We start from the raw sequence: 26,397 nt of genomic DNA on the forward strand, positions 1-26,397 counted from the left end.
CCAAGAAGTATTGAAAGAAATGATTCAGCTGAAAAATATCACTAATGTCTTATCTGGGAACTTAAAAGACTGCTTCAGACAGCAAACATCAGGGTATCCCCCCTTGTTATGACCACCCCTGGAGATGCACAGCTTTCTAAGCCCATCATTTAATTGCTGATGAGAACCACCGGCAGAAAACAATCAACTGCATTTTGATAGAAATATAAATTAATCTGTACTACATACTCATTTCATTTGCTTCATGCTCATAAAACCTTGACTATGCAGTGGGCTGTGCAGCTGAACAGAGAAGATATGACTCACTCCTGTAACTGCATGAGCTACCCAGGCCTCTTGCCTGTTTGTGCAGATGTGTGGTAGAAGTGGGCGAGTAGGTAAAGGCAGGGAAAAGAGACAGCCCCACCACCTCCAAACCTTGCTCCTACCACAACAGCCCCTCTCTACCAGAATTAAGCTCTTGATCATCTACCTGAAGCACAAGCCTTGGTTAAAAGTGCACAGCAGTGCCCAGCAGACAAACATTCAGAGCGAGATCACTGCATCCTGTTCTCACTCTGAAGAACATTTGATGTTGCAGAGGATGCCAAACTGCATCCGAGACGTTAGTGGGAGGAATAAAACTTTTCACATCACTGTCCGCCCCACCCCTCCTACGCCCCCCAAGAATTTCAAAGGTTAAGCGATATCCAAAAAAACCCCCGAGAGAGTTTGGAGTCTCAGCCACAAGGCATTGCTTTATCTAAGCGTGCTAGTCTCACTTGTTAGATGACATCCCAGAAAGAGGAGCATGTCAGAGCAAAGCAAAATGGTGGAACTAAATCCCAAAAGACATAATATTTCTTAGTTTCAGAAATTCTGATCAACTTACAGTATGCTAAGATCTTTTAAAATCCTTCCTTTAGCTTCTCCCCCCCCCCTTAATAAAATTTGTCTTAGTTAACCTTAAAATTATTATGAAAATTTTTTTCCTTGAAGGGTGGCTGTTTGGGTGTCACTTACTTGACATCGGAAATAAAGCCATCTGGTGCGCCTGTTACTGCCATCTTCAGATCAAGGGTTAAAAGCAGAACTAAAGACCTCCTTTTACTTGCATTTACCTTTTAACTCCAGACATTTCTCTACAGATTGTTCCTGTCTCATCTTCAGTAGGAGGATTCAGCCTTGGATTTAACTCACAAATGCAGGAAACTATTACTACTCTCAGACTAAATCAGCTGTGCTCTGTCCAGGCAGTGCCTGAAGGGAAAAGGTTGGAAGACTTCCTCGCTCACCTCTGGAGAACATCTAGCCTCCCTAGCACATTATCTCAAGAGCTTTTACAGTTCATCCATTACACATTTGACAGTTAGTATTTGTTGTACACCAAGCTTTGCAAATATAAAGCATAATCTTAGTAATACCATCGTTAAAAACCAACCAAGAGCAAATAGCCTGAAAAAAGAGAAAAGAGCATCAGCCAACCTCTGAAGCTAAGTTGCCTGCTGCAAGTGCTGGATGGAAACAGAGCTCTGCAAAACATTTAAAAAGAGATGCATTTACAATATACCAAGGCACAAGTCAAATTTTAAGTGAGTGCGTGTGATGTGCAAGATATTTGCCAAATAATGCAGCATTCAGGATCTCAGCACTCACTGGTAGACTGCACACACAGAGGACTGGGACAGAATGGTCCCATGGCTAAAACAAAGTCAATAATCAACCCTAAGATAGAAACACATCTACATTTATGGTAAGGTTATAGTGATTGGTTGTAGGAGCCACTAGGCATCCAGCCAATCTGCTTTTCCAGTCTAAGGAAATGCTCGGTTTGTTTGAAAAATGATATTTTTTCCCTGCTGTGAAGAATGCATTGACGTCATCAAGCTGGGTCTGTTGAACAAAAGCACAGATCCAGGGTTGTGGCAAGAAGTTGAATTACAAGAGAAAGAACACACATCTGTTTCAGCTTTCTTTTAGAGTGACAGAGACTATTCCGAATTCTCCTTTATCACCTTCTCCACAGGAGAACTGCTAAAGGGGACAAGTGACTTGCTATGAGTTTTGTTTTCCAATCTGTTTTGTTCCACTCTGTTTTGTTGCTAGTGTGGGGGTTTTTTAGATAAACACTAGCATCTATGGCTCCACAGGCCTGTGTATCAGATCACTATTACTTCTAATAGGAACATGCTGCATGCCAGAACTCCCTGATCTGATTTGATGTAACACCATGCAGCACCCTTACAAAAAAAACCCACAGGTTGTTCATAAACCTCGCTGATCACACACTGCTCTCCCACTTCTATGCTGTCATATCAGCTTCTCCACCCACAGAATGGGGTGTTTGGGCCAATAAAGTGCTTTGTTACCACATCCTCTGACCAAGAACTTTTCACTATACCACTAACCCATGTGACTATAAGTACTATCTTAGAAAGTGAGAAGGATAACCTTGAATTGTCAGAATCCAGCCATATCACACTGCAAAAAAAAATAGCCAATAATTACAGTAGTTATAGATCATTTCTGGTTCACAAGACCATAGATCAAAGGGTGCAGCTGGTGGGTGAAACAAGGTCACCAGTTTAATGTTCCACTGAAGATTTGGAAAACAAAAGGCAAAACTGTACTCAGTAAGAGCTGATGATTTAAGGACTGATGCCACTTCAATCATTTCCCAGTAAGGTTATCCGATGCTTGTAAAAAGAGTCATAGAATGGAACAGGTTTGAACCAAGGACGAAGGAGATGCAACAGAGCTGCGTGAGTAATGGATTACTCAGTCTAGTACTTGAACCAAAAGCCCAAATTACGTTGTTCTGAACATACATGAAGGTGGGGAGAGGCAAAACAGAAAAGCAAAATAAAACAAAATGCAAACAGAAATTACTCTACTTTGGGCCCAATTATTAAGTGTTTGAGCTTTATCCCCCTTCCCTTTAAACTTCAGGTTATTTAGAAAACCTGAATCACATAACAAAACGTTCATTAAGTATCTCCAAAACGTATATTCTGTATTCTCTCCTATTTTCCTCCTGTTGCAGCCAAATCAAGTTGTCCAAATACAACAGTTGTGTCAATTAATCTACATTTTAAGGCAAACTTACTATCTACTAAAAGACAGGTGAATAAGTAAACATATAGAAGACAAAAAAATGCAAAGCTAACAGGAAGACAATTGTAGTGAGGAGCTCATAACTCTTCTCAAAATCAACAGCTCCTACATTTATGATATTAAGGTATCCCAGTGTAAGTCTTCCGTGCAACAACAATCTTCTAATGTGTATTGTAGGTCAAAAGAGAATTTAGGTCAAAAGAGACTTTAAGTTTAATGGAACTACTTTGGTTAAGTTACGCTACATTAATCTAATTGCCCAATCTTAGTACAGAAGAACTGCTAAATAATTACCAATATGCCAAAACAAATCTAAACCAAGTATTTAAAAAACCTCCACAGTATATTTAAATGAAAAAAAAGTCTGTAACAATTTAGCAAAGAAGTAGTAGAAAGCAAGTCAGATCTTATGCTTCCCCCCCTGTTATTTCCCCCCTGGAATATAAATATGGCTTCAACATTCTGAGATGAGACCAATACAATGCACAGGCCTCTGGGCCCTCAGTCATGTTTTATTTCACCTTGACAAATTTTTCTTCACCTGGAGAGACTAATTAAGTTAGCCTTCTCAAAAACTTAGCAATTCATAAGGTCATAATACCCCGATGGAGTCAGTTTCTCTAGGTGCAAGTAGGCTTCTGGAGAGGGAAGAAAAAGTTTGATGCCAGTTAAGGCATGAATAGAGATTCCAACTCAGTGACTCTCAGAGCCAGAACATTGCAGTCGTGTGTGTCCAAAATTATTCCTTGGGTGTTTTTACAGCTATCTTGAACAGAATTTCCTATGACCAGTGCATACATGTGGACGTAGAACATCAATAACAAGAAAAAAAAAAACAAAACACAAAAATTAAAACAGCACAGTAAAAAAAACAAAAAACCAAACTTCACTTTAATTCCAAAACCTTACACTTTTAAAGCTGGAATTGCAAAGGCACTAACAAGTCAGTCTCCTGTGTGTTAACTGTTCCTGGAGTTTGACCCTGCCACTGTCTGATCCCTCTTCGCACATTAGGAAAGGAGCAAGGCCACCTGCTGGAAGAAAAAACAGTGCAGCGTCTTGTACTCCTGAATTAAGCTTTAGGTGAAGGGTGAGTAAATAAAATAGACAAGGCTGCCACTTTTACCAGCACCCAAAAAGCTGCTGCAACCCAAGCAACAGTGAAAAGATGAAAACACTGACCTTACAGTGCTGACCGATACCAGCTCAGGATAGTGAAACAACAAACAAAAACACATTGCTGCCTCTCGGTTTGTAACCATTATATATATAAAAAAACCCCAAACAGCTATGCTTATTAACTACACGAGGTATGACTCCAAGTCATATGCAGATACTTGTTCTGACAAGAATCCGGTGGCTTCTCAATGTCTCTCAAAACTCCCTACCAAGACAGAAAACACTCCACCGCAAAACAGATAACGTGCATGCAGTCATCACACCTCCATGGGGGTGGGGAAGAGTGTAAAACACATGCGCCTAATAGACCTTAGCTACATTAGTGGAGGATATTGGGTAACTAGAGCAAGAAGCACACCAAGGTGTTACTGAATGCTAAGCGATGCCTGCTGAGGGTCCAGTCATGTCAGGTTTTCGTTTTAGGACAAATAACAATCCACCAAGTGATGAATTTGGAAACTGAGCTTTCTGCTGCAGCAGCCATCCAGATTCGGACAGCGCTGCTCACAGTCCCTACTCCACCCCTGCCTGCACACAAATTTCCGCTAAAATTAACAGCCTTGGGTACACACTGATTTGGGTTTGCCCAGTAGGAACTACAGACGTGTAACACAGGCACTGCACCCAAGAGAGAAGCCTCTCGTTCGTCATACTTGGTACTGCCACTGGAAAGGCAAAAAGTTGGTTGTTAAAGGATACTCCAGAGGCAGCACCTCTAAAAATGTGTCAGCAGTACGTTTTGTTTTATCCGGAAGTGGTTAAAAAGCCTGAAATATTTAAAACAGCAGCTATTTTTTGATGATGTTATGAACCCAACTCATCTGTATGGCAGCTAAGAGCCATACAGGCAGAAAATCTGAAGGGTTTCTGAAAATCTGAGTCATAAGCCACTGAAAAATGGTGTTTAAAATGAAAACACCAGCTCAATTGCAACCATGGTCTTCCAAGGCAACGGCATCATGTCAAAACCTGAAAGACCAAAACACGTATTGATAACTGACACCATCACCCTATTTCTAACACTACAAAGGAGGCCAGACTACCAGCATCTCGAACCACTGAAAGCTTACAGGAAAAACACAAGGAGTGACTGGACATAGCCACGAAATAGAGGTCGCAGGCTCGAGCAATCTTTTTGATAGGACGGCAAAAGGCAGTATCTTCTGGTGCAGTGAATTTAGCCTATTCGGAATGACTGCTCCACCACCCTCACGGATTCAGGACTCCCGGCCCCAAGCCTGTCCTTACCACAACTGCCGAGTTGCGGAGTTTCTGCCCCCGGTGGGGAGGCAATTGCTCCCCCCAGCAGCTGAAGTGCACGAAGCAAACGCCTCATGCCCAGCCCAAAGTCTGTTGGCACTTCGCTTCATCGCCTCGGGGCCGCGCCTGGCATTCTCAACCTGCCAAGCGGGTGCCCCCACGCCCGTGCAGCCCCGAGACCTAGGATGCCCGTGGGGAGCGTGGACACCCAAAAGGAGCCGGCGTGCCCTCGCCTCCCTTCCGCAGAGCGGAGCTCGGCGCGGAGAGCGGCGGACCGCCCGCCCCATGCCCGCGGGGTCCTTCGGGGGCGGAAGCCCCCCCCCCGACGCCGGCTCCCGAAGCCGCGGGGCGGGGAAGGGGCGGCCCTGCCCGCTGCCGGCCCCTCCGCGGGCCCCCCTCGGCGCGGCGCCGGGACGGGGCCGGGCCCGGGCCCGCCCCGTGTTTACCAACATGGGAGGAGCCGGGCGCGGGCAGGGTGCAGGCCGCCGGCGGCCGCGGCGGGTCGGGCCGCTTTCGCTTTGCCGGAGGGTGCGGGACAGCGCTGGGCAGCGGCGGCATGGCCCGGGGACTCCTTCCCCTGCTTCCCGTAAGTGTCTGCCCGAGCGGGCGGGTGAGCGGGGCGGGCGGCGGCGGGGCCAGCCGGAGCCGGGCGGGGACGCGGGGTGCTGCGGCAGGCGGGGCCAGACGCGCTGCCCGGCTTCGGGTCGCCGCCGGCCTCGGCGAACTTTTTTTCCCCGAGATTTCAGGTAATTCATTTAGGCGATTTGGGTTTTTTTTTGTCTCCCTTTAAAAAACCGCCACCTTCAATTTCAGGCACTTTATGATTTTACAGTCCCTTCTTAGGGTGCCAGGTGAAGGGAAGCGGGCCTTGTGAAAAAGCAGAAGGAAAGAATAGGGGAGATGGGCACAGGTGGCTGTCAGGGACACCAGGTCGTGTGCCATAGCTGGGGGCGACCCGGGGACAGCTGGTGTTGGCCTCGGTCCGCAGCCACCCAGAGCTGGCCAGAGGCACCGGCGAGGCAGGTTCAGCATCCACGCGTAGACAGGATGGTTAGGTCTGTGGCTGGGTATCTGCCCGGGCAAAGACCCCGTTAGTGAAGGCCAACTTGCGCTGCGCCTCAGGGATCTGTAGCGAAGTGATCTGGTAAGGCAACATAAAAGGCAATACCTGTGGCAGGGGAGTTTTGAACCGCTACCGACAGTGACCCAGGAAAAGCTGGAGCAATAGTCTGGGTCTGGTGGCATGAAGTGCAGCGTTTACTGGAAGTATTAGGGCAGGGCCTTCCTTACTTGCCTTAATCATCCCCTATGCACAGTACGAGCCTCTGCAGCTTCAGAGCGTAGGTCATGTGTCTAACTGTCATCAGAAAAGTTACCGTCACAAACACTCATTTTGAAGGGCTACTGCCAACAAGGAAGGTAAGGAAGTGTTTCAGTGTCTGCAGCACAGGGATCTCCACTGCTACAGGTACATTAGGCCAAAGAGCTGTAGTGGCAACGAGCTCCTAGGAGCGCAGGAGACGTAGGCACGGGCAGGCGCAGATGCACTGGCTCTGTCTACACGCTGGCACAGCTGCCCCGAGGCAGCCCTGCACTGAGAGCCCAGAGGTAGGATAGTGGGGATTAGGCAGGTGGCAGTAAGCCCTGCTGCGTGGTAGAGCCGTGACCCTCCTGGAAGCGTGGAGGCAATATACATTGCTTCCCCAACCCCAATTCTCACCTATTTTGGAGAGAACTTACTGCAGTTCACATTCAAAATGTCTTCACGGTGTAGTTACAGTGCTAATGAATGCAGTTTGCTTTGAGGTTTGGCAGGTTAAAATCAGGTGTTAAGGTAAAAACTGCTCAAATTCTGATCTGATTTACTATATAGCAGGTAGTAAACTATTTAAAGTGATTCAGAGGGTTATATCCATGCCCCTGCACAAAGCACCAGAGCATAGTTAAATACAAAGAAGGGTGTTCATCTGCTGACAGAAGTGTGTACTATCTATTCCTGTACAGGAGCAGCAAACAACTGGCAGAAATGTCAGTCTAGCTCAGTATCTTGGAATTATTCAGAATATAAATTAAGATTAAAAATTACTTTCTCTTATCACACTGCTCCCAGAGAATAAATATAATTTCTACTCCTATTTTCCACTTGTTCACAAATTTCAGTACCCCTTAGACTGTAGCACTCCCACATACTTTATGTTTTAAAAAAATTAAGGCTTTTTTTTTATTAGCATGTTGTTCCACTATTTGTAAATCAGTAAACCTGGGCAGTATTTGACATACTGCTTTGATTAAACCAGAACATGAAAGTAGTTTGTTGAATGAGACCTCAATTTTGCAAGGAGCGCCGTGTTGCACTGAAGTAGAAGCAGTTGCAGAGATAGTCATGCGAAATAGCAATGGCCTACGTAGTTAGAAAACATCTAACTTTACTGTGTAAAACAAGCCGCAAAACCACATACTACTCGGAGGCACACTCTAAAGTAATAGGCCATCTTAAGAGAGTGAAGTGTTACCTAAACATTTTGTAATTGTCTGATATGACTACAGAGCAAGCAGTTTTCTGGAAATTTAGAAGACATACCTTTGAAAACAGGACTCCTAAGTTGCCATGCTAACCCTTCTTTCTCATTTCCCAGGCAACTAATGCACGCATTTAAATGTATATGTGTAAACAGACGAAGTCATGGGATGACCCAAGACAAATGAAAACTATAAGGACCCCAATTCTGGAAACATTTGTCTGCTCACATTTCCACAATTAACTGCCTTTATCTTTGAAGCAACTCACTGAACAAAGAGAAAGTGCCAACAATAAAACTGTATTGTGTTACAAAAGGAAAAGGGGAAAGAGTTGCTAAATTTCTATGCCATCCAGCTCTTACTCATCCTTAGCCACAACATCGTCAAAGTGAGGTGGGAGCTGTTAATATTGCTCCAACTCTCCCAAACTGTATGGTATTTATTAGGTGTTCACTAGTACAGTACTCCTAAAAAACAAAAAACAAAACCCCAAACAAAATGACCAACGATACAACCCCCACCCCCCAATATATGACAATAATTTGCATGTGAGCCAGCTGAGATGTGAAATAGTAATGGATTGAATTTGGACAGCAACTGTTTTAAAACACTAGACAGCAACTGAAACTTCTTACTCTCACAGGCACTGAGCACACACAGCTCACTTGAAATTTAAGTAGCTCAGGATGTTTCTAGTTGTAGGGAAATACCAGCTCCCATTGCTGTGCTTCAGAAAATGGACCTGGATGCTTTTTGTCCTTCTCATAAAAGATTTTAGAACTCAAAATACTATTTTTAGTGGTTATTTTGGTGCTATCAACTTCTGCCTTGGGGGGGGGGGGGGGGTGAAGAGATGGGGGGAAAATGATACTGGAGGTATTGGAAGCAGAAATTACTTACTATAGTAAAAGAATTGGAGTAGAGAATCCTCTTAACAAGCAGTGTGAAATTACTTAATCTTTGAAAAAGCCATCCTGACAGGGTTAATGCAAGGGAGATTAATTACATAGAAAACTGTATTGAATGGATGTAACTCTAGCAACCATTTGTGAAAAGTACCAGAAGCAAAACCTCAGAAAATTAGTTGAAGTTTTTCTCAGCTCCCACTAGGCAAAAAAGCAAGAAAAATCCCCCCCCCCCGCCTTTTTTAAACACTTAGAAAGCCCCCGATGAGCTCATACATGTTGCCCCATGTAACAAATGTGGAATGGAAGGAAAAGGCCACCAAGTTCTGAAGGCATCAGCCTTCTCATCTATAAGCATCTATGGATAAGAAATGGGAGAAGTGGTTTGCTAAAATGTATTATAAAGATAACAGGAGAAAGCAGAGACAATTTTTTTCTCAGCATTAAAAGTTGTAAAGCTTTAAAAAGTCCTGTATGCAAATAACATGTTCACACAATTCCAAAGCTGAGGTTACATCCCCGTAAGGTAGGGCTGCTGAAACTTTTCAGTTGAAGGAAGTGGACCTGTTGCAAAGAATACTCTGATGCAGGAAGGATTGGAAGCCTGAGAATCTCAAAATGACATGAGTTTTCAAAGAAACTAAAGTTCATGTCACTCTGCCTTGGGAACACAGATGAAAATAGGTTTTATAAGTCTCCTTAGCAGATGCCTGTTGGTGAAAGCATTTTGGAGGACTCTGTAGGAGTGAAGGAGAGGGAGGAGGTAGAAAGCTTTCTTAAATGCCTGGGCAATGCAAAAAGAGAGAAACTAAAAAATTTGGGGTTGTGATAATTTTTATGGATTCTGCTAAGGTTAGATATCCCTGATTTTATTCCTATTGACTGCTGAGTTGAATCTAAGTCTTAAGTTTAGATGACAACTATTTGTTAGGCTTAAGATGAGAAAGATAGAAGAGAGCCTCTGTGAGTCATTTTAGCCTGAAAACATACAGCCGCTGTTTGAAAGTACACATCATAAAAAAGCACCTAGCACCCCTGCCTATGTAAAAGCCCCTAAAGTGCTTCCTTTCCACTATTAGCACTCACTGCTCAGTGACAAGGAAAGCAATTAAGGTGCGCACAGGAAGCTAAATGACTATTGACTTTTTTTTTTCCTATAAGACACACCAAAATTTTTATATAGCAAATGCATTGCTTTTAAGAGGGTGCAAATCCAGGAGGAGAAAAAAGTTTGAAAAAATTAGGGTGTTGCTTTGAAAAATCTCCACAGTTTTCTCATTATTCCTTGTACTGGAAGGCGGTGTAAGACGTCCCTGTGAGCAGAACTGATGTAGGTGTTTGGTGCTGCTTAAATGTCAAATTCTGAGAAGTGATCCCCACTTCTCGTAAGTGTGCCAGGAAGTTCATCACCGTGAGTGACAGTGGAGGGCTTCCATCAAAAAGCATTATATTTCTGTGTGTCCGTCATCCCCCCCGCACTGTATCAGCATAGCTCATTTGTATAAAAGCATAAGCAGGAGGTGGAGAGGTTTGTTCACTTGAGGGAGGGCTGTGTCTGCACACACGCTGTGATTGCAGGCATCCAGTAAACACACACACACACAAAAATCAGCTAAGTGTTACTGTTAGTCATTTAGAAAGATGTTTCCTTCTTTCATTATATCTCATTTTCTGCACGACTCTCTGGATGTTTTCTTTCTTTGTGTGTGCTCTGTGCTTCACCCGTGCTGTTCAGTGTCCCTGCTGTGCCCAGGTACCGTTTGTGGGTGCGTTAGGGCTGTGGTAATCTTCTCTCTCCCTCTTCTCTTTACTGTTGCCCAGGGTCTCCCCCCCCCCCAAAAAAAAAAAAAAAAGGCTTGACTTCTCTGGTCTAAAAAGGGGAGATCTGGGTGCCGAAATCGGGATGCAAGGCGTCCCTGTGGGTGCAGAGTTTCGCCGGGTGCGGCCGTGAGGGCAGGCGAGGCGGCGGGAGCAGGGCCCTCACAGCGGGGCGGGCGCCGCTGAGCAGGGCAGGTTAGTCAGAGCATCGGCTGCGGTGGTGCTCAAGCGCAGCAGGGAGCAGGCTGAGTCACGGTTCCTCCATCAGCGCGGGGAGGTGAAGGAGTCACTGCCCCACCAACTTCCTCTCGCCACGAGCCGTGTTTGCGCTGGCCCGCCACGTGCCCCAGCCGCGGCGCCTGCCTTCAGGACTGGAAGCCTTCTGGCACCATCGGCTTTCCTGGGGCGACCAAAGATCTACGGTGCCGCCTCAGGGCCTCCCCGCCCCGGCGACTGCCTCGCTTCCGGACCCTTCTGCTGGCCGAGGCCTCACGGCAGGCAGGCGGGTCGGGGCGTCACGATCCTCCAGCTCCATCCGAGAGCCGTGGCAACGCGCGTCCCCCAGTGTTGTCCTGTGGCCGTCCCCTCCCTCAGCCCAGTCCGACATGTGACAGAGGAGCGATGGAGGTACAGGTCTTCACCCTGCTTCGGGGAGAGCCAGACTAGACTGGACACACGTCCCCGACTACATTTTAGTAATCATTTTTCAGTCAAACTTGCTATCCCAGTTTTTAGTAAGACAGTTCTCCCAGGCAAAAGGAAAATAAATCACGCTAATTCGGCACATCCATTTGACAGCTTCTGGTAAGGCCTTACACTAACTTTCGGCATTTAACATCATTACACTGGGATTTGGAGAAGAGCACCCCCAAAGCTTTGGCAGCAAAGGAAGAGAGTCAGAGTGCCGAACTGGGGAAGTGACCAGCTGAGCATCTGTACCCACAGTTTCTGAAGTGCTAAACTGCTTTTTTAGCAGCTGAAGCTTCTCCTCCAGGTGCAAAGAAAGGCCTTCTTAATTTCAGTCTAGTAACTAATGTTATATAAATTTTGAAACAGATGGCTGCTAAGGAAAGAAAATGCTTTTCACCTTCCCATCTCTGAATAGACTGGAGGATCAAAAGAAGTGGCTACTTGTAGAAGTCAGCAGACAGTGGTCATATTGGTTACTTCAATTAATTAGCCACAGATAATACTTCCTTCATTTGAGAGCCCAGTTTGAAATCCAAACCCATTTTTCAGTAAGTTAATATTTAAGATAATTAAAGAGTTTTCTGCATCTAACTAAAGTTATGGTCAGCATCCAAGCAGTTTCACACAAAATCATGAAGATTGAATTAATCAGCCATTAAATATCACCCTCTGGCGGGGGGGGGGGGGGAGTGTAACAGTAGAAATAACCAGTCCTCAAATTATGAGAGAATTCTTTAAATACATATGTCCCTTGTTATTAGCATTAACAGATACAGTCAAATTTGTACTAAGATGCAATTCAAAAGTATTCAAAGATAACCAACCATTCAGAAATAACCTCTTTCAAATATCCAGGACAAAATTAAAAATAAATTATTCTAGTCAAGGTGTTTTGCGTGCTGATTTAAAATGTGAGTCAACCTGTGATCAGTCCTTTGGACTTTTAGTCCATGAGTGTGCCATTGGTATGAGGATTTGGCAGTTTCTTTATATTGCACCTCATTCCCCACTAATCTCCTTTCCGAGAAAGGTACCCTGCCACCCCTCTCCTTCACAGCTTGGCCTGCTCTTTCATTTTGCCAAGGACAATAGAATTGCTCCGTTTCTTCCCAGGCATAAATTTTCCCCCCTTCCTCAGCATCCCTCACAGCGTATACTCAAGTCTTTTGTAAAGTACGAAACAATATTTTAATTAAAGAGGAGCAAGAACAGTGAATTTAGAGCTCAGCTTAGATGTTAAGACTTCACACTCTTCAAGACAAGGACTGTCTTAATTTTTTCTGTTACAGCTCCACACAGATAGTAACACATAAGTAAAATAAATCATGGAAATGTTCAAACCACTCCAGACTATCCACAGAAACTGGGTTAAGTAAAGGCAGGCTGTCCTGCACAATAATATTTCTAGGAGGGAATCTAGTTCTCCAGCCAACAAGCATTACATAGTTCCATGTATATAGACATCTCATACTTAGTGCATGCAAAGTATATACAGAATTCCCCACAAACCATTGCCAAGAAGGCAGCAAACTATAGCAGATCTACCCTTCTCATTTTCTTGCCTTACTCCTAACACAGAAGAAAAGAATGGTTTGGCCTCCAGTCCACAGTGCTTTCTTATTACCATGAAAAGAGGCAGGACACTGACAGCTAGTAATGTTACTACTAGCAGGAAAAAAATAAAAAAGCAAGCGCTATGCAATTTAACTTGACAGTGCATTCAAAGAAATTGATCAGGGTGTAAATTAATTTGAAAGGAGAGTGATACATCTTTCCAGGATATATAGGCATCATCTACTAAGAAGAAAAACAACTGAATTGGAAAACAAACTGAGAACAAGATCATTTTATAAATCAGGTATTTTTGGCCAAGATTAAAACATTAGATTTTTTTTTTCTTCAAAGATGCATTAACACTGTTCAGTTTGCAAGCAACAGTAGGATGGCAAGAAATTAAGAAAGATATAATTTGAATTTAGGAAGATCTGTATGGAAGATTATTATTACTGGCTAAGAAAGGGCAGATTTAGGCACAGTAATCTGAGGCAGAGAGAAGTCTTCCAGAAAATAATGAGAGTTCCTTTGCTTTGCACTATAATTAGTCATATGAGGTCATCTGTTACAACTCAGATGTATGGGCCTGTTCTAAAGCATTAATGTTCAAATGATCAGTACCTGTAGCGGCAGGGTTGATAGCATTAAATCTAATATGTGTCCTCTTTGTCCATTAACTCTTCTGAAGTAATGAACAACTTTAATAAGGGGGTGAATATCAATATGTTTAGCAATAGAGTAACAGCACTGATTTAACTCTGTGTAGTAAAACACACCTACAGTCCTTGACAGTTTGTTGGGTTTTTTTATAACTTGCTGTTTTTCTCTCCTAGGTGGTTGTCTTAATTATTGAAACACAGTGCAAAAATGATACGGAAGCTCTAATACACAGACCGTACAATAAATTAATTACAAGGAGGATCATTGCTAAGAGGGAAATTAAGTGTAACCTGGATGAGTACAATTTAGGTGTTCAGTGTTGCAAGAAATGTGAACGTGGTGAGTATCATTTTAAGACTGTGTTGAAAAGTCATTAAGAGTGGAAACCACAACATGCACAATTGCTTTCTACTGGGATAGCTAAGCAGTATGCTGTGATTTCCTGGATGCAATGCTTCATTCTAGCTGTATCTTTCTATTACAGGACATCGGACACTTAAAAAGTATGTCTTGAGCTCAATACACCAATAATTTTTCATTATAGATAGTAGTTCTCGCATAACATGCTTGTCACAAAAGAGCCAAGAACTACATACACATCTTTGAAAGAGGTTAAAAAAGTGCAAGCACAGGCTTTTGCCTCAATACTCCATATATTCATGGGTTTTCCGATTTTGCATGTACCGTTTTGCTTGAGTCCTAAATTGGAGGAAGAGGGGGGGATAATTCGATCTTATGTATACTACATTCCTGAAGACCATATATAAATGTGTAAAGAATATAGATTCTGTCCATATTTGTAAATCAAAAAGTATTAAAGATTAAAAAGAAAAGTCTGATATAGGTCTTAGAGCTGATGGCTTCTGTCCAAAGGTATTGCAAATCTTAATTCTTGTTTTTCTGTCTGTACAGGTTTTGTTAAAAATACCAGCTGCCCAACAGATGTTAGCAAACACTGTGTTCCATGTAAAAATGGAAAGGAGTACATAGATCATGTCAATGATTTGGACAAGTGTTTGAGATGCTATTCATGTGACAGCATATTTGGTATGTCTATAGAAATAGGAACTCTAGCAGTGACTCTTTTTTGATACAGGATTTGACTGAAAATTCTCCACAATCCCTGAATAGTGGGTAGCATGCAGGTTAAAGTTTTTTAGTGGTAGTACATGAAAGAATTTATAAAAAAGTCATAAGTTTATCCTCCAGTTCCCTTTCATCAAGCACAAAGTAGAAAGAAGAACAAGCTATGTTGGTCCATTATTTCTCCTTATATCAGCCTTTGCTCAGCCAAAGCAGTCCTTGCAAAGCAGACCTTATACAAACTGGTTAGAGTCAAGGAAGAAAAGCACTCTCTCTTCTTCACCCTCTATTTAAAAGAAGGGTGTTGTAAGAAGCAGGGATGGGAGAATTCCCAATGGTTCCTTCTGTAGTCTTTCATGTCATTAATAATATTATTTAAAATTGCTAGAGCTGATAGAGTGATGTCTTTCATGCATTCAAGATGCTGTGTGGGATATAGGGTCAAATTATGAGACTATGAGGCATGCCCTACTGGGTCAGACCAGTGGTCCACCTACCCCAGTATTCTGCATTCAGCAGCGGAGGCAAGAGATGCTACTTAGAGAAAACACAAAACCATCTACTTTCTGTGGTCTGTCCCCTGCAAAGTCTACCAGCATCCACAGTTGTGGGAAAGGATGTTAGAAGGTACATCTCTACCTAGTCATTTTACTATCTATTTATGAGCCCTTTGTGCATGAACCTGCTGGGAGACACCAGGTTCCAGAAATTCACTACCTGTTGCATGAATACCCATCATAGATTTTTTTTTTTTTTTCCTTCTTAAATCCATTAAGCTGATCTCCTACAAGTTCCACCAGGTGTCCTGTAGTTCTAGTATACTTGGGTTTACGGAATGATAGTTCTGCATTCCTTGTATCCAAAATCGAGCTTGGTGAGCGGAGAAACAGCTTTTAACTCCGATATGGTTGTACTCAGATCACCTGCTGGACTATCAATCTTTAGTACTTTTCCCTTCCTGCAACACCTCCACATGCATAGAAAATTTTCCACTCATTAGCTACTATAATAAGCATTTTTGGATGGGTGATGAAGTCGAGTACAACAAAACAATTCAGTATTTTGTACGGTACCACAAAGGAAACTATTAGTTAAACTGAATGGGGAAAAAAGGGTAATGGGATGACTAGTCACATTATCCCGTGGACAATAATGTAGTTGAAGAGAAGTCAGTAGAAAACATTAGGCAGGAGGAAAATTACCACTGAAGTTCCACAAGAACCATTCTTAGCATCATTCCGGTTTAATATTTCCGTGAATGGCTTCAGCACTGGTTTCACAGTAGAGCTTCATCAAATTTTGAAAGATAACAGGGTTTCCCATTACAGCAGGGCACTGAATGTGGTAACTCAACAAAAATTCATTTCTATTCCTCCTATATGCCTATGAAAATAGCTTTCATAGTAGGTAGATACTTACAGTAATTTTTAATGCAGAAATAATATTCCATAGATGGAGATAGCTTCATCATATACACTGAGTATAGGAGAAAATCAATTAACTTGTTTTGATACTTAAGCGGGGAGTATGTTAGCTAAAAAGAGACAGTGGAATTCCTCACCACTGGAGGTCCTCAAGAAGAGATAAAACTTGTTGTCTGTCAGGGAGAGTAAAGACCCCGTCTCTGACATCAAGCAGGGAGATGGGCTACGTGATCTTCCGAGTTTCCTTCTGGCCTTACACTTCTGAATGGGAAAAAGAAGCTGACAACATTTGGCAGTGCTAAATGACTCCTCTTCTAGCAAGTACTTTATGGCGTGATCAGTTGTTTGAGGCCTTGGCCAGCAGAGGTCTCTTTGTCATCTCCATATTTCCAGTACTCCAGGAGCAGGGCTCCTTGTAAAAGCTATGTTGTTGTGAAAATTAAGCCTCACCAGTGCCAGCAGTGGTAGAGCTAAAAGCACGTAAGTCTCAGGACAAGAGCATGTGAGCAGAGGCTTGCTTTTAAGGCCTACTTTTTCAAACTAACAAACTTTAAGAAATTTATTTTAGGTTTGGAGGTTGCAAAAAACTGTACCCCAGGACAGAACACAGAATGCACCTGTGCAAAGGACTATTTTTGCAATTCTTCTGTGCCGTGTAGGCATTGCGATCCATGTACCATGTAAGTTTATGCCTTCATCCTTAAATATGAAACTTTTAATATCGTATGTTATCACACTTTTTTCCAGACAGTTTCAAGACAGAGGCTAAGGCAATGTATAATCTGAGGGAAAATATACTAATTTTCCTTTGCACTTAGCTTGTTGAGCTGACTTAGCTCAGTCAACTTAACTTGCATCCATGCAGGCTTTCCAAAGGCATACAGAAAAACTTGTATACATCCACTACATCTGTATATACTTTTCAAAAATGTAATGAAGTATCTGAGCTTTCCTGTTGTCTTTGTGTGATCTGTTACATCTAGAAAACCATTTCCACACCTTTTTCCACTCTCATACCTTTCCATACCATTTTCATACCTATTAAATTCCAAACTCCAACATCTTGATATATGAAATATTTAGCTGATAAGAAATGTTAGAAGATTTTGATTTGCTCTCTTGACAGAGTTTATAAAGAGAGAAACAAATCCCATAATAATTTTTGTTCATGTTTTCTGCAGATGTGAAAGTGGCGTAATTGAAAAACAATGTACTTCAACTTCAGACACTGTGTGTGGAACAAAAGGTACTGTTTTAAAATCTAGCATGGTCTAGCATCTGCTGTATTTTTAGTGGCTATTGCAATTGCACTGTCCTACACAATGGCCCATAGTGATTCCTGACAGCTAAGGGCATCATATCTACTGACCCTGTACTGAACTGCAGAGCATGATTGCTCTTTTCTCTTGATCACTGTGCAGATGTAGGAACTATTACTCCTTTTCTAGGGGAGACTCACGATAGGTAAGACTTCAACAGAGGTAGCTTCTGCCATTAGGAGACAATGAAAAGGCTTTTATTATCTGACGCAATCTTGTTTAAAATTTAGTGTGATGCTGTATTACATTTCTTGACTTAACTTTCATGTAATGTTTCCAATGTTCCAACATAAACAGGAGAACCATGGTGGGCCATTGCTTTGATAATTCCGTTAGCACTGCTAGCAGTAGCTGGAGCAACATTCTGTTGTAAGTGATTCTCTATTCCTTATTCCTGTCATACTCTGAATAAGATATTCAGCTGCTTAATCAGGTGTAATTTTATATTATTGGAGTCCAGAGGAGTGATACACTGTCCTGGATTTTAAAAATGCTTTTTTGTTTCAGACAGGAGAAAACAGAAGGGTCGTACTAGCAAGGAGAACCTAGGTGAAGTAGTCCCCAAAGCAGAGGCTTCTTATGTAAGTATTGTTGCTTAGATCACAAAAAACTCAGCTTCATGCAAGGAACTTTGTTCCATTTAAATTACACTGGGACTCCCCAAGCATGTGTGTGCCTGTCTTCTATGACATTAACAAAGTAAATTTCACTATGAAGACTCTTTGGGGAGAAGTAAGAGATACCTTGTATCTTCAGGATTTGTTGACACGTTTCCTAAGTTAAGTGACCAAGATCAAAACTTCATAAATCATCAGGCCTCCACTGACCCAGGGTACCTGTCCCCATGCATACTTCTTGGCAGTATCAATTGTGAAGTGATTCCCCAAGCTTACCCAAGTCAAAAGAGGTCTGTCTGTCCAATCTGATTCCCTCACTCTTAAAACAGGGGAATCATGGAGAAAACTAAATGAAAATTACAAAAGTCAAGTGTCATGAAATGTGTTTATCCCATTATACAAGGTTGGTATTTTACAATACTTTTTTCTACTCATTTCTCTCTTGCTTCTCTTTTCAGGAGAACGTACCTCTCATATACACAGGTAAGAGACAAGTACTTTCTCAAAATTCAGTAGAAGGAAAAAAAATATAGACCTGTAAATCCTACACTAGAAAAAGGGTATTTTTGTGTAGACTTTGCCACTGCCTAGAACTGTCATTCTAGCACAACAGTGAACACTTATTAAAGAAATGCCAGTTCATATTGTGATTATTAAGGCATTTAGTGGTATCGTGAAAGTTTTGCCTCAGGAGGAATTTCTGTCATATAGGAAGCAATTACTAGTTGACAACAGGTGAATTTCTGTTCTGCATGTGGTACAGACACTAGCAGGCAGCAAGCTGGGTTTCTAGAATCATGGATAATTATGATAATGGAGTAGTCCCACACCCAGCAGTGGGATCACAGAAACACAAACCTACCTTATGTTCAAGGGCAAATCCACAGTAGTAACACACAATAGCAAAAGACCATAAGCTCTAAGGCTGTATCACAACAAAAGACCTGTCCTGTTCCAGGACCTTTCCCAACATTATTTTGAGCAAAACAGGTACCTGAGGAATGACCAGACTTTAATGATAGAGGACAGAGTAGGTTACAGAGGGAACTGAGATTCTATTTCAAGTGGTAGAAAGCAATATGGATGCAACCCCAAATACTTGAATTACCTAGCATTTGGTAGGAACATGTGGAAGCAGACCCGGTATATATTGTAAAAAAAAAATCACACATAAAACATACTGAGTCATGAATACCTGAAACTTAATCTGTTTTGGATAGGAAAAGTATCAACTCTGAGCACAGGTGATAAAAAACAGTAAGATAAAAGTGCCAAGAGCATTAATTTCCTTTTATGCTTCTAGATGTTGACCTGAGCAGCCATGTTGCTGGTATTGTGGAGGAGATGACGCTCCACGAAGTCAAGACATTTGTTCGTAATCACAAAGTACCAGAACCTGTCATAGATCAAACTGTTCGGGATTATTTTAGCGATACATCTGAACAGAAGATTAAGCTGTTTCAAGTCTGGTATCAAAGGCATGGGATAAAAGGAGCCTATGGAACCCTAATAAGCAGTCTGAGAGACTTTAAAATGTGCACTGCAGCTGATAAAATTGAGGAAAAACTGAAGGCAGCTGTTTCCAGCTGTCAGGAAGGGGGACAGTCTTACAATGATGACACTGAGCAAAGCAAAACCTGCACTCAGGAATGTAGAAACTCTTACAATGGTAGTGCTGAGCTAAGTAAAACCTATTCTGGTAGTTTGGAAGAGACATAGCACAGAGTCATTTGAAACTTATTTCTGACTGAACTAGTATTTTTGTAATAATATAAATAACAAAGCTTTTAAATGCCATTTTCATTGGCAGTTCTGACTGATTCAAAGAAGTTTTAATATGAACAAGGAATAATTATGATTTTTATAGCAGTATCTTTCCTTTAAAAAAAGTTTTAGCTTTTTTTTTGGTTGTTAAGTGGGAAGAGAAGTTTTATAGCTCATTTACGAAAAGGTTACAATATAAGAGTCCAGCTATAGGATTCACTACAAGAAGAAAAGTAGTCGTTATTTGAAGAAAAGGTTTAGTCTATATGTATGGTCCTGCATTACTTAATCAATGTAGTGTTTTGCATACATTAAAATTGTGGGATGTTGCATTTTTCAAAGTGAAAACTCTGGTGTTAAGATTCTATGAAGTGTACCAGGAAGAAGACTTGAACAACAACAACAAATATATATATAATATATTCCTAATTAATTTTGAATATAGGTGTTGCTGTGTAATTAAATTCTACTCTGTTATAAATGGGATTTCTCTCTTGTATAAAAGCACTTTTGTGTGTATACAGAGTTTTGTGTGCATATATATGTGCAAGTTTTCTATGCAAAAGCTCCCAATGCTAAGTAAAAATTATTATTTCCCTTGTTCTCTGCAATGATTGCAAGCCTTTTCTAATGTTAAAACCCTTCAAAGAAGCAAGAGCTGAAGCAGGACAGCAGAACCATGATTTTTGGAAGGCAATCTGCAGAAGCTATTAAGTCCTCACAAGCAAGTGCGCAACACTAGCTCTTCTAATGCAGGAACTGATACAATGAAAACATCATTGTCCTTAAAAAAAATAATGCACATAGTGCATGACTTCTGTCTTTTGTTCTTATCATGCAACCTATAGATGTCATGTTTAGGTTTTCTTTTACTCAGGTTAGTAAATCGCAAAAAGGGAGATCACTCTCCTGAAAAAAAAAACCCACCTTACCTTTCTTCCATCACAGGGCTCAGCTCCTAAATTCAAAGGACCAGTAGCGCTGGCTGCTTTGCAGCAAGGCTTTTCCCACTTACACACCTGTTTGTGCAAAGTCTCACAAAATCTTTCCACAGAAGAGGAAACTTCAGTGGAAAGGTTTGATTTTTCCAGGTCACGCAGTAAGCAGGGTGACTTTCTTCTCTAGCTCTGCCATCAGTTCCCTAGAGAGACTCTCCAGCGAGTGTCAAGACTCAGACAAAACACGAGGAGACCTGCCCGGGCTTGTTGCCACCTACCAGCCAGGGTGTACCCCTGTGTGGGATCGGTTCCAATTGCTGCCACCTGGCCCCAGGGGTGTGGAAAGAGCAGGGCAGGTTTGGCAGCAGGGTGCCAGGCACCCACAGCTGTGTGGGGTTGCTCCAAAAGGTCACGTTGCTAGAAGTGAGGTGTCTGGGAGGGCAGTGTGTGGCCCTTGAAAACAGCTAGAAATCTGTGTATGGCATTAAGCAGGAGTCTGAAAGGAAAGGCAGGGCTTAGATCAAAAACTTTAAGCCTTTCATAGACTTGACCCGTTGAAGGTCTGAAGGACACACGGCATGTTTTGTTGCTAAGCCCAGGCCCAATTTAGGCTGTGCAGTTCTTCCCCAGGTCTCAGGCACCACATAGATGTTAAGTGATCAGAAAAACCTTCCACCCCACTTTGGAGCCTCTCGCCTCTAACCTTTCTGCATTTTCTAAGCGTCTAATCAATCAGCTTACCACTACTATACTGCAAAAATTGCCACACTGTGATGCTTTTCAAAGGAAAACCTTGAGGCGGCTGTAGCTGGATGGTTTAATAGCCATGCACCGGAGTTGTGCACCTATGGACTGCTTAGGGCATAGCATTGTATAACTGACTTGTGTCAGTGCTGTCCCTGTACAGATCTGACGTGCTGTGACAGTGTGTTGCTCATTGCCATGTTTTGGCTAGGCTCCACATATATAGAAGAATAAAATGTCTGCCTTTCAGAAAAGCAGCATGGCAGTGGTGGTGGCTATGCCATCTTTCCTAGGTTACAGTTATGCAGAAGCACAGCCAAGGCAGGAAGAAAGGAAAGCTCCACGTTCTCACAAGCCCTGGTAGACAGGCTGCTCCCTGTACCATGTCCCACACAGGAAGGCATAAATGTAGTTTAAAGGTATGTTGGCAGGTGCTTGGCTTAAACTTTGGCTTTTCTTGGCTTCCAGCTTTATCTCTCAGAGTGAGGCATCTGGCCACCAGAAACTAAGGTTGTACACCTCTCAGGGATTCGGTGGGTTAGTTAGTATAACTGATCTGAACTAGGCAGATCATAAAATGGAGGTACCAAACCTCATAAATTTGTGGCAGTGAAACAGAATGAGAAATTTTTTTCATCACACTGGAATCCCCCAACCTTAGTATAATGAGGATGGTTAAAAATAAAAAAAGTCCCTGAGCAATGAGTCATATTCTCCTTAGGAGATGTCTGCAAGGCTGAACCCAGGCTGCCATTAATTCTAGTGGTTAGCATACGTCATAATTTTTTTTCTTAACTTGAACACTGCGCATCAAAGAAGAGGATTGATTATATTGTGCAGTCGGTTTTCCAAAGGAGTGCGTATGTGTCTACACTGCAGTCAGCAGAGCAGCGTAGAGCTATCAGATTGAGCTTAACAGGAACAGGGACCAGAAGTGATGTAGTTCTGCAGACCCACAGTAGCACACCCAGCTTTCCATTGCCTCCTGCTTCTGGCCTCATTTTCAAATCAGGGCTGCACAGGAAAATCATACCAAGCAGGTTATATTAGCACTGTTTCATCTTTTGCTCCCACCTTTCATTCTCAGAAGGAAAGTCCATGCAGAGTCTCGTGCTGATAAGCAAGACGACTGCCACCACCTTAGCTGCTCACTGAAATACAGTTCCGGTATCTTTATGCTCTGCACCTCACACACTTGCCATGACCAGCCTCTTTCTCCCAAACAGCAAGGCTGTGTTGTGAGTAGGGTAAAGTAACTTTTCTCAGCATTAGGTAGGGGAAAAAAATAAAAAAGAAAAAATGAAAGCAACAGAAATTACTTTGAAAACAGAAACTCTCCTGTTTTATGGAAACCCAGCATCAGAAAAGCAAGTGGAAACTGAAACAGAAACTTGCCCAGGGAATGACTTAGCACATTTTGAAAAGCAGATTACAAAGGGGAAGGTCTCTTTTCAGGAAGCCAAAACTTTGCAAAACACTTGCATTTGTTATTTAATAGGAAAACCTGAACAATTGTTATTTAAAAATAAGAATAGAAGAACAGGAACATAGAAATAAAAGGCCAGAAGGATGATCTTACTTCAGTCCCCTGCAAACCGAAAGTGACCACACGAGCAAAGGGTCCGTTCAGAAATTCCACCAGCTGTTTTGCTGTGCGCACCCACCCCATCTGCTCACCCACGCTGCAAGCTATAGTATAGTTCCTGCTGCCCTGCAAGCAAACCAAACACCTGCGAGAAGACAGAAACAAGACCACTATAACAGTGTGGCACTAGAAGAAAGCAGGAGCGGTTCAAGACAGCTCCAGTATGCAGTATTGCTGCAATATGAAATGAATTATTTTTAAAGTTATCCTGCAGGCTGCCAGTTCTTGAAAAGACATGGCTGAGAAACAAAGTGCTGAGTTCAAAGAGTCTGAAATGTTTCTGTACAGATAGCATGACAAGCATATTAAAGTGTGAGAGAGCCGTAGGCTTGTTTCCTGTACAGAGTAAAGTAAAATGATGCAAACAAATTTGTGAGAAGAACTGCATTGGGAAAAGCCTTGGAGTTGCTACAGTTTTCTTGTTTTGAGGGAAGATACAACCTCAAAACTCACATTTCTCTCTTACTGTTTGTCAGTACTTTGATTTTGGACTTGAAAGGGAAGCTTGCATTCCTGCTATCCCACTGCTAGCAAGAGGAAAAATGCCCACCATGTGCATCTAGCCTCTAGTATGGAGCTGCGGTTGAGAATTACGAGGGATGTGGGAACAATCACAAGATTTAACGTACAGTCAGTGTTTTCTGGATAGCTTTTCGATGGTTTTAGTTCAAGTTCCTTTCCAAACTGAAAGCAAGACTTTTAAGGCAGACAGAATGCTAGGGGGCCCTTTCCCATAGCTTTACACAGAGATCTCTCACTCCCCCATCAACCAGCAGCTGTGACAAAGTGCTGTTTTCATAGCAGGCAACCTAGCGGGGAATCAGCAAAAAATGTCTGTGATTGCAGGGATGCTGAAAAGAGGGTCCTGAACAAACGCAGGGGAGGAGTTAGTGATGGAAAGCACTGGCAGGAGAGGGCCGAAGGTGCAGTCCTTGGAGGGACAGTACTCAGCCTCCCGTGCCCTGGGGGCATGCAGCACACGGAGGTCACTGACCCTGCCTCCCATACATCTTCCAGCAGTGGTGTCCATACCACTGGCTGTCCCCATACGTGTGGGATATGAACAAGAAATGATAGTACCCAGGTTCATTTCCTGCATATTTATCCTACAGTCACTAATGGGATTGACAGGTTCTCCAGATTATCGGTATCTGAAGATTTACATTCTCTTTCTTGGTCTTTTCCTGGTCCTTCCTTCATCCTATATGAAGATCCCTCCCCCGACATACCTCTGGGATAGCTGAAGCTGCAGGGAACATTTTACACCACTCCTCAAATTGCTCTGATGCATAGTCAGGCCTCTGGCAAGCCAGCCCCCGCCCCCGTCCCCGCTGGGGCTGGCTGCGCCCTGGCACCTCCGCTCTTCTGGGTGGGGACCGCAGTTGTCACTGCAGTTCGTGGGGAAAGATGGCCGTGATCTGGGCTGATCTCAGAGCGTTTTGAGGTTCAGGGTCTGTCTCTAAGACGTGAGGACGACACCTGTACTTTGGGGCACGGGGGGCAACTAAGTTTATGCCAGGCAGTGCCCCCTCATTTATCCAAGAATGGATAGCGGTCGCTAAATGATTGAGTGTTTTGGAACCTCTCAGTCAAATCTCTTCAGATTTAAATTTCTTTCAACTTGTTTAATCAACCACCCCGGGGGCGCGGGGGGGTTGTTCCTGGGGGGAGAAGGCAGGTACCAGCCAGCGCCTGCCTCACGGTCGGCCGGTTGACAGAAGGCAGGCACCGGGCGCTGCAGACTGCCTTTCCCTGCCCCTGCTCAGCAGGTGGCACCCTGGGTCCGCGCAGGCCCACGCGTGTCCCCTCCTCCCGGTCCCCGTGCACAGCCGCGGGCTGGCTTGGCGAGGACGGACAGCCTGCAAGAGCTCCGTCCCCGCCGCGCCTCCCCTCGCTCCTTCCCAGGCCCTCCGGCTGCCTGGCTCTCTGGGGGACGTGTTATCCTCACAGGGAAAGGACATTTTATACACGAGCTGGCACACGAAGCAAGCAGCGGACTGGCTATGACGGGAAGGCACGAAGCCTTGCCCTGGTAGAGCTGAGCCAGTCCCAACTCCAGTTTTACATGCCATCCCTCATGTTCCACAAGACTTAAAATTTTTGACACCTACAACATCATAAAAGGGTGTGTGACAGCTTTTGTAACGCTCCTCAGGTTTGAGGATGAGCACAGCCTGACGCTCTTCAACCAGCCCTAGGATTAAGCAGCTCAGGAAAGTCCCACGCTGCAATGCCAAACTGCTGCAGCACAGCGGATGACTTGGCATCACCAGTTTTAAGTTTAATACCACATGGAAAAAACTGTCATAACAAAACATTTCGGCTGCAAACTCAGCACTCCGAATTGGCACTGTTACTGAAGTACGTGCAACGTTACCTGTGCCAACATGAATATGCATTGCAGTAAAGTCTTAATAAATGTTCACATATAAAATAAAACAGTTGAGAATTAGACATTCGCTTGATCATTACTTATGCAACTGCCAAGATACCAGTCAAAGGTAGGCGTTAGCAGTGGCTGAGAAAGTCGAGGAAAGACAGGATGGCTGTCCTGAAATTTGGCTCTCTGAAGGGTAGTCTTTGTATCACCATAATGAAGTGAAAAAGCAACTGGTGAAGATGGGGGAGGAGAAGGGGTGAGTGGTGACAGAGGCTTTCTGGAGGAACTGGGTTATGAATAATACCCTTAATTGCTACAACATGCTATTGTAAATGATCTTGTCGTCTTTCTCTTCCAGGCTTGTAAGTTAGCCTATCATTTTAAATAACTACATGGTAAATGCAGTTTTTACTTCTGTTCTAGCTATAGAAATGTTGGGAATAACCACCTCAGAAAGCTTGCTGCCAAGATTTTTTTTTAATCTTACAAAAATCTATGGCTGTTGCTTCCATCAGAAAAACTGGAACGACTATGAGTGCTTGAAAATATATAATCCTGTACCATGAGACATCAGGGCTTGCAAAGTACTCCATGTATTACGCTTTTTGTTAGCTCTATTTATCTATCTTTAGCAAACAGCAAATCAGCAACTAGCTCTGCAAGGTACACATCTCCTTTACCGAGATGTCTTTCCTGAGAAAGCATCTTATTGTAGGGGCTTTATTCAGATCTCCCTACAGCACTCAAAAGCCTTTCCCTGACGTCAGGCACACTGGTGTAAAGAACTTCCAAAGAGCATCCCAT

The 26,397-nt window shown here is 43.1% G+C and overlaps 1 protein-coding gene and 1 long non-coding RNA gene across 2 annotated transcripts; one reads left to right on the top strand and one right to left on the bottom strand.

The window, feature by feature from the left end:
• Positions 1-3,544: 3,544 nt before the first annotated feature.
• Positions 3,545-5,741, bottom strand: LOC138687730 (uncharacterized). Its single transcript, XR_011326859.1, has 3 exons — positions 5,521-5,741; positions 4,003-4,127; positions 3,545-3,874 (listed from the first exon to the last, which is right to left on the bottom strand). It is a non-coding gene; the product is annotated as an uncharacterized lncRNA (long non-coding RNA).
• Positions 5,742-5,802: 61 nt separating this feature from the next.
• Positions 5,803-20,497, top strand: FAS (Fas cell surface death receptor). Its single transcript, XM_069796565.1, is given in 10 exon segments — positions 5,803-6,051; positions 6,053-6,118; positions 13,853-14,018; positions 14,592-14,726; positions 16,755-16,866; positions 17,368-17,432; positions 17,803-17,874; positions 18,013-18,086; positions 18,581-18,605; positions 19,426-20,497. Coding segments are annotated over 10 exon segments (1,365 nt in total). The 5' UTR covers positions 5,803-5,817; the 3' UTR covers positions 19,842-20,497.
• Positions 20,498-26,397: the final 5,900 nt, after the last annotated feature.

The sequence above is a fragment of the Haliaeetus albicilla genome, chromosome 11 (assembly GCF_947461875.1).
Source record: "Haliaeetus albicilla chromosome 11, bHalAlb1.1, whole genome shotgun sequence".
NCBI lineage: Eukaryota > Metazoa > Chordata > Aves > Accipitriformes > Accipitridae > Haliaeetus > Haliaeetus albicilla.